This window comes from Leuresthes tenuis, unplaced genomic scaffold, assembly GCF_036924035.1.
Source record: "Leuresthes tenuis unplaced genomic scaffold, fLeuTen1.0.hap1 SCAF_8, whole genome shotgun sequence".
NCBI classification, from domain to species: domain Eukaryota; kingdom Metazoa; phylum Chordata; class Actinopteri; order Atheriniformes; family Atherinopsidae; genus Leuresthes; species Leuresthes tenuis.
The window spans coordinates 20,463,097-20,482,614 of NW_027325362.1; the positions used below are offsets into that span (position 1 = coordinate 20,463,097).

Sequence of the window (19,518 nt, forward strand, 5' to 3'; positions counted from 1 at the left end):
GCAGAAGGAAAGGGGAAAATAGGCTTTCAGTTAAAGGATGCAATTAAGGAAGAAACTATTGAGGGAAAAATAAAGCAGGCAAGACATTTACTGTATTTGAAGAAGGTACATAAATCCTCCCAAGTTCTAAATCTTTATTTTACACGCTTTCTCTCCTACTTTTTTTTGCCTGAGGGGTCAACGTCGGTAGAGAGTTGTTTTTGTGTAATGACAGGAGACTGAGAGAAGCAGCGAACGCGTTTTCTTCCTCGGCTTGGGCGCTGCTCTTGTCAGAGCTGTAATTCAATTTCTTAAAGCCCTCAAATTTATGCTGTTGGTAAACTAACCTGCGAGAAAGATATGGAAAACATGAATAGCTTTGCTTGTTGTATTCAGGCATTTTACAAAGTACCACCGACATCGTAACAAGTGTGTGCGTTTTAAACAAAACCAATCTATGTGGCATCAGATTAGATTTATTGTGTTTTTTTTTTACGGAGGAAGAAACTGCTGTAAATGAAGCCTTCACTTTTTCTCACTGTACTTCTCTGAAAAGCTGTATGTTTGTGTGTGCTTTTTTTGCCACAGGGAGATTGCCTTCACCAGGCAGCTGCAGAAACAGTCCCCCAAGCTTTTATACTACTACCTGGGCTTCTACATTCACTCCTGCCCAAAGATGCGGTATAAGGTTTGTGTCATCTCGCACTTCCACGCACACATCATTTTCAACACTTTTGTCCTTGTACAATTAGCTCAAATGACCTTGGTGATAAAACTTTATTTCATGCATTTAAATGTATAATAACTAAGAGTATATTTTAGAAATGAGATGGTTGAAGTGTAAGTCTTAAATACGTTGCATGCACGCACTTTGCATAATGTTGGATGAGTAATCTAGCCCTTAGATCTCCTGTTTTGGCCTGAAAAATGGTGACAAATGGTACCAAAGTGAAGCACGTGTTGCTGTTTCCTCACTTTAAAGTCCACTGACTTTTCAAACTTGTCAGTATCCTGCTCAGTGAAATGTGTTTTCATGCTTTGATTAAATTCTCCCAAAGTTGCAGGTTTTGTCCCGCTCCCGAAAGTGTCTCCCTAATTGCATTTATATGATGCCAGAGTTGTAGTTTTCCCTGATTTAAAAGCCCAAAACAGAGTTAGGAATGCACCACATAAGCAAGGTAGCTTAAGGTAGTTTTACCATTCACATAAAGGCATGCCATTAGATTCTCCTCTTCATCTGCTCTTTCTCACGTCTTCATTGCCTTTATTAGGCATAAGAATGCATTGACATGCAGCTGAAGCTTGATAAAAAGCACATCAATGATGCACTGAACATAGATTTATTGTAAGATATCTGGGGGGGGGGAGCATATTCATCTCAACATTTCTAATGAAATGTGTCGGCACATGACAAGATTTTAAAAATATATATTTTTGATGATTTCCATGGGAATGGGGTTCACTTATGTTCTCATCCAACATCTGCTTTTGTGTAATTAGCACAGTTTGGAGTTTATCCTGAAGTTTATGTAGTTTTGTGCCATGCAAGAGGTCACACTAGCGACAGCCAATGTTACTCTTCAGTAAAAACTTTTTATTTCACATCCACAAATGGTATGAACATCATTTTTGCAAAGCAGCTGAGGTTGCAGCGTAGGAGTGTTTTCATGAATGCATAATTCATCTGCACACCGCAGCCACGACTCACAAACACGCTCACATTCAGACCAAACACCACTCGAAGATCTATAGCTTCAGGAGGACGATGAAAGAAAACAGTCTTTCCAAGTCTATCGGTTTGGCTAAGATTTGCCATTCATTCTTCTCTCACTCATTCATCTACTAATTCCTCTATTTCTCTGTCATTTCATTCAGATGTTCCCAGAGCTTGTTCATGTCCATGAGAGACTGATGTCTTGTTGAGGATTATGGCACAGTGCCAAACTTTTTTTTTATCCATTTGCACCTTGTTTTGGGGGTTTGCACAGTGCTTTGTGCGTGGAATGCACATGAGTGTGTTCGCTCTTTTTATCAGTCTGTGTGTCGAATCTTGATCATAATGTTTGTCTGAGAACTCGCGCTGTTACCACAGCACCTTACCCCTCCTTGCACTGGCATTTACTACCCCATCCCCCATATTTTGTCATTGCAGCGTCTTGCTCACAACCTCCCCACTTCTTTCTATTTTACCCTTGGGGAGGAACATAGAACAAGGGTGAGAAGGTTGTTCAGTTCCCACCTTTGGACTCTCCAAATCCCACAGAAATGCACCCACGCTCAGACATACTCTCAGCACATGCAGTGTCTCGCTCTTCTGTGTGATTTGCATTTGAGGCTCAGTAATTCATTAATGAACAGACATACTGGGGCATTGTTCAAGTCGGCAAGACTGAACTGTTATTGTGTTGGAGTTTTACTGGTTTCTGGGTCCCAAACCTGCTTCTTGCCTCTTTGAGGACCAAAACAGCAGCACTTGAACCCTGCTGACGCCACTCAAATGCCCGTCCCTCTCTGCATTTTGCCCACTTTACCTTTTCCTTTCCCCTTCATATTTTGCTACAGGAACTCTGTGTTCCAGCATCTTCTGGGACCGTGCCCAAAACCATTTCTGTCCCGTTATACCACGTATGCTGCAGCAGGGCTTTTCACTATCAGAATCCGAGCTTTTTGGAAATATTTTCAAATTTGGATAAAAGCAATGTTTGTCTCAATATGAAAAAACTTTATACAGTGACTCTGCGCAGTGTTCATAGACATATTGCAGGTTTGAAAACTAGTGGTAAATTATTCCATTCTTAAACTTTTTATCAAACTTGTTCTTTATTCCCTTCATACCTGCATGCTGCAAACTTATGTGTTTCAGTTTTTTTTCTTCCCATTTAGGTCTTGGTAGGAGGGGAGGGGAACCCTTTCTGCAGGGTCACATCTCTGAGTATTCCATGTGAGATGAGCTGAAAACTCCTTAACACTGCCAAAGGCAGGACTTGGTCGTAGGACAGCCTTAAAGGTTCTTAGAAGACTTGAAGTCCAGCCAGGAACAGGGGGCCCGCCTGGCTAGTGTCAGACCCACTCTTTTGTTCTCAGACCTGGGACTGAACGTCCCACAGAGTCTTGCTGCTTTGGCTGGTGGGTTCAGGATTTGACGTGACATCCTGCCCTTGGCTTCTGTCCCTGATCCTGTGGTCCTCCCTGGCCCTCTGATGTTGAGCTGTGGAGAGCAGAAGGTGAAGCTGTTGGAGGCTAAATGAGACCAGAGGTCTTGTCCCTTCTGCCACTCCTCCTTTTCCATGATGTCTCTCATATGATAAAGCTAACATTCATCTGGATGGCAAGGCTTTTGTGACATTAGAGAGTCAGTTGGAGACTTTTTGGAATCAAGTACTAAACTCTCTGTGTTGACAGTATTAGGCCTACATTTCATACAGAATATTTCAACAATATTTCAACAAAAAGGCCATCACAAATACTTACTGTAAATTCTGGCTTTTTACTTTTTATCTTGTCTCGACGTTGCTATTATTGAGGATTTTTTTTTTTTTTTTTTTAAACTACCTGTAGTTGTTCATCTCTTTCTGAAATACATTGAAAATGATTAAAAAGTGTCATGGCCTGCACACTAAGTTTTTAATAATTTTTTTTACCCTAAGAAAATAAAACAATAACAGCATCATCCAGCTTCAGCAGCTTGCGAAATGTACCTATAATTTCACAAGCTTTCATTTGATTCATGTCCACTTTGATTAATTTTGGCCAGAGCAGAGAAAAATCCATTCCCCGTTGTAGTGTTTTTCCATCTCGCTCCAGAGGTGAATATTTCTGTGGACTTGTGGACTTATCTGTTTGAGTTACTTGTGAGGAGACTTTGATGATAACAAATGAGGCATCCACCTGCTTGGCTTCGCCTATTTAGTACTTGGTCTCCACATTTCGAGGACCGTTCAAGTGAGGCATACATGCACATCACATGAACACACATGCACTTTCAGCGTACCCAGTTATACCCTCTTGGTAAGGGACTGACAGAGTTGCGTGAAGTGGCTCTTACTCTTGTTGTTATTGTTCAGTGAAAGAATGTCTCGCTCCGAGCCCAGGAAGCCATTAAATTTTCCACAGAGGACTACAAGAAAGAAGGAGTTAGTAAAATGAGTGAAAAGAGGACAGATGGGGAGAGAAAGACAGAAAAAGGAGTGACAAAATATGTGCCAAATTAGAAAGGGAGGCAAGATGAAAAGGATTATTTGTTTCCCGCCAGTACTTCACTGACTTTTAAAGAGCTCTTTTGCAGCAGCTGCACCTCCGTTCCCTTTCAGCCCAACTCCTCCTCACCCACAAATAACAAAACACTGTCAGGGAGCTGGTCAGTTTTCTAGCAACAGCCAGCACTTTTCCACATGGCCAAAGCTTTTGAACTTCGACGACCTGAAATTAATCCATCCAGGTGTCAGGCACCGTGTGGAAGAGTGTGTTAGTGTACGACTGATGAAAGAATTTGACTGTGATTTCAGTCCGTTTGCTTCTGTGCTAATGTTTGCCTTAATCAGTGTGTGCCTTCAGGGTTTTCTGTCACCTGCTGCATTAGTTTAGTGCACATGGCGTCAATTAGAAGTGACAAAGTACCTCCCATTTCGGGCATGTATACCGGACCTATTTTTTCTCTTAAAACCTTTGAGGTTCTTCTGTGTATTGCGATCTATTCATAGAATATTCTTGTACACTTGCTTATCCAGCCTTGTAATTTGATACCTTTTCATTCCAAGCAACTAATCTAAAAATAAATCATGGCAACATCCATAGGAAGAAGTGTATATTAATGTAATGACTGCTTTCAAACACGTCTTATTGCTCAGGTATGCAGTGGCAGGTTATGACATGCTAACATCCTCCAAGGCACAGCTATCAGGTGCATGCATGTTGTTTTTCACTCAAGGGGCCCCAATCAGACAGTATGCTATGTGTACGTGTGTGACCTCACATTCTACATGTCAGTTGTTGTACATCTGGGTAGATTGAGAGTGACGGAGAGTGAATCTGAGGCATCCAGCGGCGGGTGTTTTCCGCACAGGCCCCCATCCCAGAAAACCATGTTACACATAGTACACATGGTACACACCTTTTTGTTTTTGTTTGGAAGCCTTGGATTTTTATGTATGGGCATGTCTTTCGTATGGGCTTTTTAGTTTCTCACTATTCTGCTCCCCGTGTAAATGTCCTGCTGCTTTTATATATTTTCATGAGTTGTATTGGAAAGGTTTGCAGTGAGCTGTAGCGTTAATTCGGAGCTGTCGGCTTACACTTCACAGATGCTACAGGTCCAGGCACAATATAGCCACCTCTTTTTCCTCAGCTTTCTCTTTTTTTTCTGTTCTTCTTTCAGCAACTGTTCCAAAAAACAGCCACCATGCTGGTTGGGATGAAAGATTGATAGTGTCTGAAGATCCTGATTCCATGCAGTGATAAAACACATGGCAAACACATCTTTCCTTATTTAGTCTGATGTTAATACAAGGCTAACAGCTACTACTGATTTAGATTTTTTTTTTTTCTCCAGTATTGGGGATCATATTTCTCCAAATGACACCTGCATGCTGCATGTTGCAAAAGGCTCAAATCGAGGTGGTATAGTACAGCAGTGCAATGTGGTATGAGTGTTCTCGTGTTCTTTAGCTCTGACTTTCTTTTGGCTGTGCTCTTCTCCTTAGTTAAAGCAGCAATTTGCTTGGTTTTGAGAAAGTATTACTATGCTACGCCAGCGGCGCTACCCATCAGCAATCGCTTGCCCATCACAATAAGAGCAAACCCAACCAGGCCCATTTTATACGTCTGTGTAAAATTTCTAAGCGAAAGCACAGCCATTTTGCTGCCTTCCAGCTCCCTCCCCTCCCCCTGTCTTAAATTGAAACCTCTCTGACAGAAACTGTTGTTTGATTTAGCTCGACAGGAGACCACCAACAGTGGACCTCTCAGTAGAAACATTTGTTTAAACTAAAATTTCTCTCCTCTTTTATGCCTCGTCATCTCTTTTTCCCCTTCTGCCTTGCCATGGTTGTGTTTTTAACAAATCATTAACAGGTTGCAGCATGGTCGGGGAGCAGCCACTGCTTGGCACCTCCTATGAGGAGCGTTGACAGTGTGAGGGTCTGAGGGAGCAGGGTTCAAGGGGTCGGGTCAGACAGTTCAGTCGTACTGCTTGTGGTAGGACAGAGTTGGGGGACGGTAGGTGACAGGAGGGTATGAGGGGGAGGTCTGAGGGTCACAAGGGCAGAAATGAGAGTTTGGAGTTGATGTCACTCTGAGCAGATTCAGAGCCCTCTAGCTGCCAACTTGAGGTGTTTGCCTTGCCATTAACATCACCGCTATTTATTTTCAGACCTTCTGCAGCTGTGCCACTTTGTCTGGAAGTCCTGGTTTCTATATGGCAAGGGAATGCTTTCAGATCTTTGATAAGCAATGCTGGAGAGAGCATACTTGTCACATAAATGCAGCTAGATGTGCAGACCTGGGTTTGGTCTTTCAGTTAGAAGTCTGAAGTGGGATTTCAAGTCCAAGATTAGGAGCTGGGGTGTGTCTGGCTGTGAGTGCGTTCTAGGTCATACAAACTAGCTTTGCCCATAAAGACTAGAGGAGATAAAGAGATAAAAGTGCCCGGTCTGAGAGCTGATGCCCATAAAAGCGCTGCCATTGGTTCTCAGGGCTTCGTCGAAATGTGATCCTGTAAAAATATTTTCTCCTCATTAACCTGTCATCCGTGGAGCCGTGACGCATAGCCAGGCGAGGGAGTGCTGGGACAGAATCGGGTGGGTGGAAGGAATTGTGGGGGTTGTCGAGGGGCCCAAGGGGGAGACTTACCAGCCTGGGTGCTTTATTTGAAGGTCGTCCTGTGGTAATGTGTTGAGTAGGGTGAAAAGGCCCTGGTGGGCCCCTAGTGTTTAAACAGCAGCAGTTAGCGTAAATCTTGCCAAATGTAGACCTCAGATATGTTCAGGGCCCTCACACACAGACACACAAACGCATATTATGTACATAGTGTCACAGAAGTGGTGAAAGTATGTCTGCCTGAGACACTACTCTGATGCACAGTTTGTTTTGACATGTCTTTCAGTGGTGCTGTTCATCCAGCCTGCTTGGTCTTTAGTGTTATTTGTCTAGCTGCGTTTGTGTTTCTGTGGCCTGCGCTGTTTCCATGTGTCCATCAGCAGCCCAGAGGCGCCGTGGCCATGCCCTCTTGTCTGGGCAGAATGTATGTGTGTCAACAGACTAAGGATGATAGAGGGAGTGCATTGTGAGGGCTATATGTTTAGGAGAGTATGGATGTAGGGATCAGGGCCTGTGTTTATTGCTTTTACTCTAAGACTGACTGAGTGTGACCCTGGGTCAGAGTGCTGGCCTGGGCCAGTGTAGGTTAGGCCGCCTGGCTTTGGGTCACACTAGGCCTCTTTGTATACTCTATGAGTTCAGGCTGAATAACATACTGCAAGGAGACCACAAATGTGGCATGTTGACCTTATATCTGTTTGGGTCAAATGCCTATTTATTTCTGAAAGCGCTTGCTCAATATCTAATCCTGATATAGTATCCCATTCACTGTCTTTATCTTCAACTTGCTGCAGTATATAAAACAGGCTCCTTTTTGTTTTTAATGTTCCTTTGCCAAAGTCAAACAGAGCAAGGTCTAAATTTAGTGACATACTATATTTTGAGAGCATCCTTACGTCATCTTGGAGCCACTCTGTCTGTGTAAGTTAGGTGTCCAGTTTGCCAACAGATTATTGTATAACTTAATGCTCTTTCGAGTATAGATTTTTTTTTAAGTCTGTGCTGATAGTGTTAACAAAACAAAAAAAGTCATTGAGGCTGCATTCAGACATTGCTCACATGTGCAACCACAAACATACAGCGATACCTCAGTTGGAGTGGGGTGCGTAAAAACTCAACTGGAGAAATGAGCAGGAAATCAGCTGCAGATGTGAGTATAAAGTAATGGAGATGGAGGCAGGGAAACCCTCTTCCTAGAACACTTAGTCCACCTACTGTCCTTTGGTCTGGTAGTTCTAAAAGAGGATCGCTGTGAATCATGACACTGCTGTTAGGCTGTAATGCTACGATGCAATGTAACATGTGGCACCTTACTATGACACAGTTGCTGTATTATATCACATTGGGAATAATGCAATGCACTAAACCTGCTTTACTGTTGCCAGGAACATGGAACTTCACTTCCTCTGATCCAAGCAATGTGTTCTGAAACGGACCAATGTTTTTCGAGCTGAAATCAGTCACATTGGGAGGGTTGCAGGTTTGTGTTTACTCTATAAAATCAGTGCTTAACAATTTTTCAACAACCAGCGGAGGTGAAAGACACTTCTGGTTGATGGCCTTTGGTTTGATAAAGGATGTGTCCAAACACACCAAACTCATTTGTACTCCTCCTTGTCAGAGTGGGGGAGGAGAAAAGAAGCAGAAGGCAGAAAAGGTGTCGATTTTCATGAGGATTCCTTTGCTGCAACAGAGCACTCCATTTATGGCTCTGATTAATTGCTTTTCATATAAATCATAGGTATGGGCCTGGAGCATTGTTCCCTGTGTCGAGGTGTGTGAGAAACCATGACAGAAATGGGACAAAGGGTACAAAATGAAAGGGAGGAGCAGGGTGACAGTTAGTGTTTGAGACGTTGAGCTGGTAATAAAGATCACTCTGACAGCAGGGCCCCTGCTATCTTTATGTGCGTATGGTCTGTGTGGGCTGAAAGGAATGAGTGATGCAGTGTCACAGAGAAGCGATCATACATCTGCAAAATATCGTGAAACTGTAAGTCAAGCCCCATTGATACGTGTTTATTTAGTTCAGATGTTTGAGGCTGTGGGATTGTTTACGCTAGTGTTTATAGTAGTGCGGCTTGTTATTCAAGTAAGGATGAGTAATTTTCCTCTCTTATTAACGTCCAGTTCATTGGGAAACCTGCTCTGTTGTATATTGCTTTCCCATAAACTGACCCCTGCGCGTTCATTAACAAACACACTGCAAAACGCCAGATAAATAACACCGTTCGCTCTCTTGTAAACACATTCTCCATCTTGTTGAGTACAGCTCTCTGTATTCTCTGTCTGTTTTGTTCTCTTGTCTTCCTCCCCCATATTTCCCCAACGTTTCTTTCCAAGCATTGCTCCATCATCCCTGGCTTCCAGAAACCTCTCACAGTGCTGGGCCCCTACATTTTGGCGCTCAACGTGCTCCTATCACTTCCATCAGCTCGCCTCAGTCCATGTCTCATTGACGTTAAATACTATCCCTTCGCTCATCTGCACCTAATTTTCTCTTTCCCCTCCTCGTCTCCTTCCCATCTCCTCCTCATTTCTCACACCTCTGATGGCAGCCAAGTCTATCCGGCAGAGTTTTGTGCACGAGTCCCCCTTTCTCCACTATGTATGTATATATTTTTCCATCCTCCAGCTCTCATTCTAACTAAATGGACCTTTCAGAGATTGTCGTTCATCTGCATCACCTTCACATCCGCCTCGACATGTCAAAATAGAAAGGAGGGAAGGATGGCGTGATGGTGACGGATTGGTCGAAGTTGGAGAATTTCAGCAGATAGAAAAAGTAGAAGAGGAGCCTTGGAACATGCTTTAAACCAAAACGTTTTTTTTTTTATTCATCTGGAAAGCATTATTATAAGCCAAAAACAGACAAACAAATGATTGACAAGCACTACATGTGGCCCCTTTACTCCACTTGCCTCTCAGAAACATACATTTGTGGTAATGAGCTATTTCACCCTCAGCCAGTGAAGTGGCTGTAAAAGGAGACTCTGCAGTCAGGCTTCTCACTGACCAATTCGAGTTTTTAAGCAAACCATTACTGCATTTTCCACTGGTCTTGGGAACTGTTAAATAAAGAGGTGCATTTTGGTGATCGAGCTCTTGCAAAAGAAGAAAACACAGAGCAGCCAAGGAAGCTGCAGGGGTACCCTGTGAATTACAGGGTCTTCTCGCCAATCTGGGGAGGGAAAAAGTAAGAAGGAAGATAAAGAAAGTCAGCCGTGATCTCAGTGTTCACATTCAGTCCAGCAAGGCAAAGAAGCTGACAGATGGATGGTGGCAGCAAAAGTTTTTCCTTTTTTTCTCTCTTCATTTTCCTTCCCCTTAGTCCAGACCACTAAAAGCTGGGTCCTCTCATTCTCTTCATCGTGTCTTCTTTTCAGCGGAGAATTGAGGAATTGTGCGTATGCCATAACCAGGCCCTCTGTATCATTTTGGTTAGGGCAGAGCTCTCTTTCTGACACTTGAAAGCAAAAATGCTAGATATATCATTTTGGTCTGGAAACAAAATATAGGCTTTCAGAAATCTACTTTTTTTTTTTCTTTTTTCTATTACAGATACACACTGACACAAGTACAGGCATCCAAAACCACAGCCTCATTTGTTAATTGAATTATAGATCATCAGCCGGTTTGTCCTTACATGTTTTTTTTTCTTTTTAAAGTTTTTTTTCCATTGACATTTTTCTTTCTCGCTTGTTTCTTTCTTCCCACCTCCCCCTGTGCATTCAGTGCGACGTGCATGTAGCAGATAAACGCATTTCACAGCGTTCCTGCTGTTGTGCAGGTGTGTTCTCTGTGTGAGGAGGTGTCTCTCGGTGCTGAAGGAGCCTATAGAGGAGAGGCAGAGTGTGAGAGTGTGAGGCTGATTGCGCTGACAGTTGTAGAAGGCTGCAGGTTGTTGGGACACGGAGAGCATCCGACGAGTTTGTGCATCCATTTCACCAATGCATGGGTAAAATTCCACCGTCATCCGTCTGTTAGCAGAGGCACTTAAAGCATAGTAGTGTCTCCTGCTTGGCTCTGAATTCCTTTCCTACAAGTTGGCATTGGCCTCTGTACTGTTTGTGTGGGTGATGGGACTCAGTACAACGTTTGATGCGTGGCAGAACAAAATGGCTGTACACAAGGCCTTTACTGAGGAGATAAAAACGCATCCCATGAATTTAGCAGTTTTTTGTTTACTTTAAAAGCAGCTTATTTTATTTGCATGGCATCCAAGACTGCATGCAAAAACAGGATGTATTTCTTCCCATACAGGACCTCTGACAGATGGCGCATAGTTACACTGCTTTGTCTTGCTTACTTATAGTTCATTTTGACAACTGTAATTTGTGTTTGATTTATTTGTGTATGAACTGTGGGTTGCAGAATTGCCAGTGTCTATGTCCTACAGTTTAATGTCACATTCACTATAAATATTCTTGTGTGCTGAGGTTGCGCAGCAGGCCCGTTGCAGACGCCTGCTTGTTTACAGAGCTTTCTCAGCGGTTTGCATTTGTTTGGAGCCATGTGATAGAACACAGGTCCCTGATAAAGGAGCCTCCTTCCCTCCTCCTTTTCTCTTTTCATTCAACCCCATTACCCATTTTCTTTTCTATGCCTCGCAGCTGTTTTTGTTCAGCTCGGTTTACTTTCCATCCTAAATGTTAGGTCAAATGGAGACCTGTACCCATTTCACAAGCACACATTACAATATGCTGGCGTGTTTACATTTCCTGCTCGACACTGCAGACAACAGTCCTGGCATGGAGAAGTAACAAAGAACCTAAACAGAGTGGAGTTTGATCCACGCATCAGCCCACATCCTGGCTCTGGGGTCAGTTTACAACATGTCAGATCTTTAACTCTGAAGATTGACTAGTATGTGTGGAGATGGTTCCAACAAAGTATTTAATCTTTTACGATCAGTTCAGCAAGCCTATGAGCTAGCACATAGTTGATGTGGCTAAGTAGCCAAGGGGATGTTTTTCAAAACGATGTTTATTTATCAGTATTTCAAAAAGCAGGGCATTTTTATGTTTGTGAAAGTATGATAAATGTTCAAAAGTGTGTGTGTGTTTTTTTTTATATATATATGCAGAACTTATGTATTTTTAAGCAATGTTAAGCCTCCCTGTCTCTTTCTGTCTTTTTCATTTTCCAGGGGCAGTACCGCCCTTCAGACCTCCTTTGCCCAGAAACCTATGTCTGGGTACCAATAGAGCGATGCATACTCCAGCTTGACAACTCCCGCTATGCTCGTTTCAACCAAGACCTTGATGCAGGTACAAGCTTTGCAATGCTACGATTCCTTTTTTTTCTTTCTAGCGTTTCCTGTTTAAACTGTAGGAAACCACATTATTACATTTTATTTGAATGCATTTCTAATGTTATGACATTACCAACACCCTAATTGTGGTGTGTGGGAAGATTAGAAGCCTGTCAGCTCGTGGTTACCCCTTCTCCATAATCTGCCTCACCAAACATTCGCAGGTGGGAAAGAGCCACCGATCAACAGCAGTAGGAGATTTGAGGGGACAAGTATTTGATTGTTGAATAGACTGAGACTGATAGATGGAGGTAAGAGAGTAAGTGATAGAAGAATAAATGGAGAGACTGATCCAAATATTTTGTAACGGAGGAAACGACTGAGGCTGCTGGCTGTATGCTGGCACCAGAAGAGAGAGAAGTACAATGACATGATTCACATGGAGGCAGAGCAGGAAGGAGGATGTGTGAATGTGGGACACAGAAGTAAGATATTATTGAAGTGAGGTCGTGCCTACACTTGCCATGCGGACGTGGTAAGCAATGCAGCTGATTAACTTAAAAGAAAAAGCTTTTCTCTGGCATGGCCCTTTCCATTGCCCTCTAATTCTGGATGACATCATTATCAATAAAGAATGCAAATCTGAAACCTCATCAGAAAATAAGGATTTTACACTCTTTTCTGATTTGTTTATATTCACTGAAGTGGTGGTGAGAGCACCCCACCCCACCCAGGATGAAAAGAAAAAGCTTTAGGAAGACCTTAAGCATGCTGGTCATTTACAACATTAACAGCTCAGCCAGTGGTAGGTCTGACCTTTTCTTGTCAATCATACCACTAAACCCTGAGTAGGCAAAAATTACTGAGGACAAGAGGTCTCAGAGTTGTCAATTTTCACTGTGGCCAGTGTACGTTGGTGTGCTTGTGGTTCTTGTGGTGCCTCCATTCCTGTGTGGACTGTTGATTTTGGAAAGGTCTGGGCATTATTTCAGTCCTTGCTGTCCAAACGAAGTGTCATTACATGTCAGTGCTAGCTGGTTTACTCTTGGTCCTGCTGCCAAGCTGTGGAGTGGAGCTGTGGTTAAAGAGGCTTTCTTCCAGAGAAGTGATGGGATGGAGATTTCTGTCCTCACCAGAAACACATTCAGTGGTCAATCAGTCACCAGGTCAGCTTGCTCTGTGTTAAAGTCAGTCATGTTACGATTTGTTTTTAACTCTTGGTGGAGTACAAACAGCATCTGATAGTGTGGGAATCTCTTAATGTACGTTTTACAAACCATCTGTTGCAATTTCACTTAAAAAAAATTAAAGTAAAAAGTTTGTGAATGACTATTTGTCATTGTATTCTTATTGACTTTATGAAGCAAGACTACCAGACCATGTTTGTCTGCTCTTTGATGACTTTGCTAAATCAGTCCAACAAGAGACAACATAACCGGTTCATCAGCTGACTGTCAACAAGTTTGTTTAGTGGGCAACCTCCTTATTTTTTTGTAATTGTTTAAAACAGAATTGTTGGCTGAGTTTTCATTGCTGTTCATGATTTGCAATCAAAAGATGTGAATAAAGAAAAGGTGAATGGAAACCAATTTTTTGAAAAAGCTTCCACTAGTATGCAAAAAAAGTTTATATGGTCGCTAGAGGTATTTTTAATTTTTTATTTTTTTCCCTTTGTTAAAGAAGACTCAATGCATATCGGGGGAATGGAAACTCCTTTTTGACCTGATAAAGATTCATGACATGACTGAACAGCTGTTTCCAGTGTCAGCCAGTCTACAGTGAACTCACATGACTGGCTGGCATCTTCCCAGATATGATATCCCAGATATTCCCAGAGATGAAAGCAATTCCTGAGGAAAAAAAAGTCTCCTATTGTGGATGTCCACCACAGTTGTTGTTTTTACCTCAATAACAATTACATTTGCAACACTTTCCAATCATGTCACAGGCTATATCATATCCCAGCATGATGTGCAGTGTGTCCTTAAAAGATATAATGAAACGGGACAAATGGAGGAAACGGCCAACATCCAAAGAAGAGCAGTACTGGTGCTCAGGTCTCTGCTCTGGCTTCCTGTCGCTCAGAGAACAGACTTTAAAACAGCTCTGCTCGTGTTCAAGTCTCTTCATGGTCAAGTGCCAAAGTACATCTCTGACATGTTAGAGCCATATGAACCAACTCGGACTCTAAGAACATCAGGCAGGGGTCTCCTGCTGGACACATCTGGAACAGCCTTCCAGAAGATGTGAGACAGGCCTCAACTCTAACAACGTTTAAATCCAGGCTGGAAACAGTTCTATTTAGCTGTGCATACGACAACTGAAAGTATTTTATCTGTGCTCTTCAATTTTAATTTAATTAATTAATGATTATCTTTTATGGAATAATAATACATTTATCTGTATTGCACTCTATATTTTATCAGTCTCAAAGTGCTACAAAGCAGAAAAACGAGACAAGAAAATTTTAATATATACTTAAAAGGAAGCCTATAAAAGACAATTTACCAATAAGCTGTCTTAAAACGATGAGTTTTTAGGTCTCGTTTAAAAGCCTAAGGAATGATTCTTCTTGTGATTTTATATAGCTGTAAAGCACTTTGAATTGCCTTGTGTACGAATTGTGCTCTACAAATAAACTTGCCTTGCCTTACTGTTTCACCATAGCTCTCAACATGTTCCCTTTCTAACCCAGGTTTGTTGTACAGTAAGTCCTTTACCCTACACTCCCAAGTAAGACCCCGGGTGAGCAGGTCCCTGTCTTGTCCTAATCAAGTGTATAAAGACAGCTAATCTAAAGTTTACACAACTCTCTCCTCACATCGATTACGTGCTTACTGCTGACACATCGGACGCCTAAGTGCATCATTGTGGCCTCTAACAAGTGTTCAGATAGCGTGTACACACACACACACACACCCACACACACACACACGCTGTGTATTCAGCACATATGCAGCATCTCTCAAACACTCACTATCAGTGTTTGTTTACAGAGAGAAGTTGGGGCATTGGCCTCTCAGCAGTATAAACATTTGCAAAAAAGTGTGACCGATGTAGTCTCCAGTTGGACGTTGGATGCGTCAGACAGGCGCCAATCCAGATCCACAAAATTACAATTTTGCATTACATGTACTAAGAGGAGATTTGTATAATGTCATTTGATATGTCAAAAGGCAGCATTTTTATCCCATAAGCCTCTTTTACATATTTCACATATATCGCATGGGGGAGAGTGCACTAACTGGATGGCACCGTCCCATAAATCTTAAGCCGCCAACCTTTCCCACTATATATTTTTTTTCCCTTTACAGTATACACTTTCATATTGTGTCCCACTGTCAGAGCCACTTTGCCCTGCTGTTCACCAGGCTTTCTCCTCCTTAGCCTGACATTTGCTAATGTCACCACTCTGAGTGTCGGGGGGGGGGGGTGGATTGTATTCCCGTAATGCAGGGGGCAGTTTCTTCTCAAATGCTCTTTCACTACATTGGAAGTATGTTTCCTCTCATTTTAATAACGACAATGATGGTAATATGCTTTACAAATGAAGGAAATCCTCTTGTTGCTTCCTTTTAACACAGAGGTCAAAATTTACGGTGAACCACAGAGACGAAGTGTCTCGCTTTCAGTTGCAAACACAGGGGATTGAATCCAGGTCTTCTGCTCAAAGAACAGTCCTCTCACACACTACAACACAGTCTTGGCCTTTTTCTTTTCAAAGCTAAGCCCAAGTTTTGAATTCGCTACATAGGGTCTTAGGAAGTGGTCGCAACCTGATGGCCTGCCTTTGACCAGCATCCGGTGTTAAGTAAGTGCTGTGAAAGTTTGAGATGGATAGGAGGAGAGAGGGGAGCGTGGCGAGGTGTCAAGGCCCCTAGCCTCAGCCCTGACCCTCTTACTCCCTGATCGACCCTCACCACTCCTCTTCCCCCTGACCCTTGAACTCCAACCTCGAAGGAGCTGCAACCTCAGAGCGGCGTGTCACTGAACGTCCGGTGGGCCTGCCTCGAACAGAGTCTGGAGCCACTCAAAATGAGAAGAGGCACTAGTGAAAGCTGAAGTGAGAGAAGAAGAAAAAGGGAAGTTGTTTACGTGAGGAGCGGATGTTTGCATTTCCTAGAGTAAGAGGGAGAGATGGGACATCTGCTCAGTGTTACTGTCGCAGTTAATGGACCATCTCGAAACTTCATGCTGCTCTCCACTCTGTTCTGTAATATCTTCACCAGGCAACTGTGCTCGACGAGTGTAAGTTTGGGTCATTGTTGTAATTGGGCTGTCACCCTGATGAGGAACACAAGGAGACACATGGTGCCTGGCCTGAGGGAAGCTTCAGTTAGGAAGCATCAGACATTTAAATATTTTCACTCTCATCCCCTCAGGATACATTAATTCTTCATGGACCCAAATTCTGGTCATATGGAAGTTGCATAACATGTTTACATCTTTTAAAATCTGTTTCCCCACATGGTAAGACTTAGCTTACTGCTGATTTTCTTAATTTAAAAGTCTGTTTCAACCATTTTTCAGTTGCATGACTCAGCAGTTTTTCCGGAATAGGGAAAACACAGTGGTTAGGGCATTACTCAGCGGGGAAATGAGTCTAATAAATAAAACATGAATCTACAGTGTGGTTTCAAAAATTGTAGTTGAAGTATGAAAATATCTTCGTGGAGATGGGATAGCTGAGAAGCCTCAGGGTGTTATGCTAATACCCAGCTCTCCTCTTTCTTTTAGCTTGCTTTTTAGATGGTGCCCCTGCAAGTTAGATGATACAGTGGTATGAAACATATATATATATATATCTACACTTAACTTTGAAATATATTAATTAAAATTTAATTACAACTCTCCAACTGGTGAGAACTTACAATGCAATCACAAACTGTGCTGTAATTAGATTGTTTTCTATATAGATGTTCTGCATTATATGTTTTGCGCATTCTGCAACTGATGAATCTGGAGGATGTTTTGGAGAAGATGAGGAGGGATGTCAAGTGACATGGAAAACTTGATGCTCATAATGAACTTTGAGACTGATGTGCGTTCATACCCGTGCATTGCATATTTGGCTTAGGCTGGCTCGGTCTGCTCTCCCTGCTGCGCTTCCCCTTGCATGTGCTCTTGGCGCCAGCTGCGGGCAGCTTGGCGCAGCCTTTCGCTCCTGGAGGCAGCGGTTTTAGTGTCAAAGCGAGGGTCAAAATTTTTCACCCTTTTTTCCATCTGACTCTCCAGAGCTTCTGAAAACACACACTTTTGAGATTAGCTGTGTTGTTTGTTTTCTTTTACTAGTCTGATGGGAGCTGGCAGTATATGACTCGATGAGCTGATGAGTTCGGTGAGCCAGCAGAGCGCGGGGCCCCATAAACAAGACCAACAAACTAGCCTGCTCACGCACCACCGTGACTCTGAATCTTGGAGGGGGGTGTTTGCTTTCTGCTCCTCCAACAGCCTCTCAGAATAATGATGTATCTTTGCCAAGCCACTCAGAGGTTAATTCAAATAAGCCAGGGGAAAGTAAGAACAACGTTTATTGCGTTGGACTTGTCTACACTGATGCTTATTATGTTTTTTATATGTGCCCGATTTTGTCTAGGAGATGCTCGAGCACTGAAGGACGTGGGCAGAGTTATGGTGCTATACAGACGGACCGTGATGCCCTATGCAGCCTACATCCGCAAACATAAGGGCCCCACTGACGAGACAGTGGTGGAGCAGTACGCCAGCCTGGTGGGTCAGGACTGCGCTGAAAGGATCTTGCTCTATCGCTCCTAAACATGGAGATTTTTACTACGGCACCTTCTAAAATGTGGAAATACAAACTTCCCAGCAATGTTTTTTTTTTCTGTCTGTGTATGTCTTTGTGTCTCTTAATTGTCTATAAATGTGCTCTCTGCTGCCTCTCCCTGTAGCCTCACCATGCTTACCTTGACACATGCAGGAAAAATGCAGTAGCAAATCACTGTCTACTCTATGCATGTACCCAAACACATAGATAAGTTCTATTAGTCAATGAAACATTCACAATCCATCCTGTTTATTTTTTATGCGACCTTCTGTTGACTTGATACAGGGACCAGTCCCCTGATTGTTGTTTATACAGTATGATAATCCACTACTTAGATTTATTCTTTTTTTTTGCACCATCCTTAATCCCAAATGCTTAAATTCTGGTCTTGTTAAAGGGCATCTAGCTGCAGGTGAATGAATGCTTTTCATTTTAGTCGACACAGGTTTGGATTCATGCCAGCATAGCCTCTTGAAGAGCATGTTTTATTTTGCTTATATTAAATTCTGAAGCTTCAGGCTATTGCAGACTGCATCACGGAATTGTAAAGATTTCATCACTTGAGTTAATGTGAAGAAAAACAGGCAGTATTCCATGTTTATTTTTTGTGCTTTTCTTTTAATATGGACACTGCTCTTTTTCGTTAAACCAAATAAAGAGATTGCATACTCTATTTGATGGCTTTCCTTTGTATTTGATTTTTAGAACTTAACCCTGACTGCTGGAGCTGGTGGATTGTTGTCAATAGTCCCTTTGCCGGCACAAATGGTGTCAATTTTCACACATACAGTAGCAAGCTTGTATACCCAAAAACACATGCGTGCCCACAGATAAGTGCCCGAGTTAGACATGAGAAGTTGGATTGGACAAAGCAACAGGTGTTAGATATATGATCTGGCAGAGCAGAGGGTGTAAGCAGTCACTGCCAGGCCAGAAGTCTACCGAGTTCCTGTTAACATGCAGGCTTCTTGTCCCGAAACACAGATTCCTTTAACCACACAAGCCACAATGATCTTGGCCGCGACTTGAGATCTTAATCTGTTTACAAGATACAGTAAACTTTGCTTTTTTTTAAAAACACGCTTAGGGTGACCTTCCACAAATATTAATTAAAAAATGTTCTGCTACAGACTTCTCGAATGGATCAGAGGACTGACATACCCAGTTGAAGCTATTAGCAGTGATCAATAATATAAGTCCTGCTGCCATATAAACTACTTGGAAGAGTGATTTAAAAAACAAACTAGAGTTGTCAATTTTTGATTGACACCTCACTTGAGACTATAGGGGCCTCAATGTCTTGTACACAGGCTACAGTAGCCAAAGAGAGTCTGTGTATGTTCCTCTTCTGCTGCGCTGTAAATGGGAGCTTGTTTAGGGCTAGCGCTGTTCAAGGGCCACTCCCAGGCCCGATAGGACAGATCCAAAGTTTTGGAGCTGTGCTCACAGCTGCTTTGTGCACTGTTGCTGAAGAAATCAACATAAAAGTTGAATTGAGAATTTCTTAGAATGGTGCACCCTGCAAGTTTTGCTCTTGAAGTCACCTCAAGTCAGTAGACAGTTCTTCAATGTGGCCCAGGACACATTCTGTTTAGTGTACTAAACACGTGGTTAAATCTGACAGACTGAGTGAATTCAGACTGTCCACTTGTCTCTGTATTGTATCTTTTTGTTTACCAATGGA

At 42.5% G+C, this 19,518-nt stretch overlaps 1 protein-coding gene across 3 annotated transcripts in view; it reads left to right on the forward strand.

The window, feature by feature from the left end:
• The window catches only part of LOC140313276 (arginyl-tRNA--protein transferase 1), a 45,806-nt gene extending 27,302 nt beyond the window's left edge, over window positions 1-18,504 (forward strand). For all 3 annotated transcript variants that reach the window (XM_072391322.1, XM_072391323.1, XM_072391324.1), the window contains 3 exons: window positions 568-667; window positions 11,942-12,062; window positions 17,643-18,504. In XM_072391322.1, the coding sequence (XP_072247423.1) occupies window positions 568-667; window positions 11,942-12,062; window positions 17,643-17,821 (400 nt within the window). In that variant the 3' untranslated portion in view covers window positions 17,822-18,504. The remainder of the gene's footprint in view (window positions 1-567; window positions 668-11,941; window positions 12,063-17,642) is intronic.
• Window positions 18,505-19,518: the final 1,014 nt, after the last annotated feature.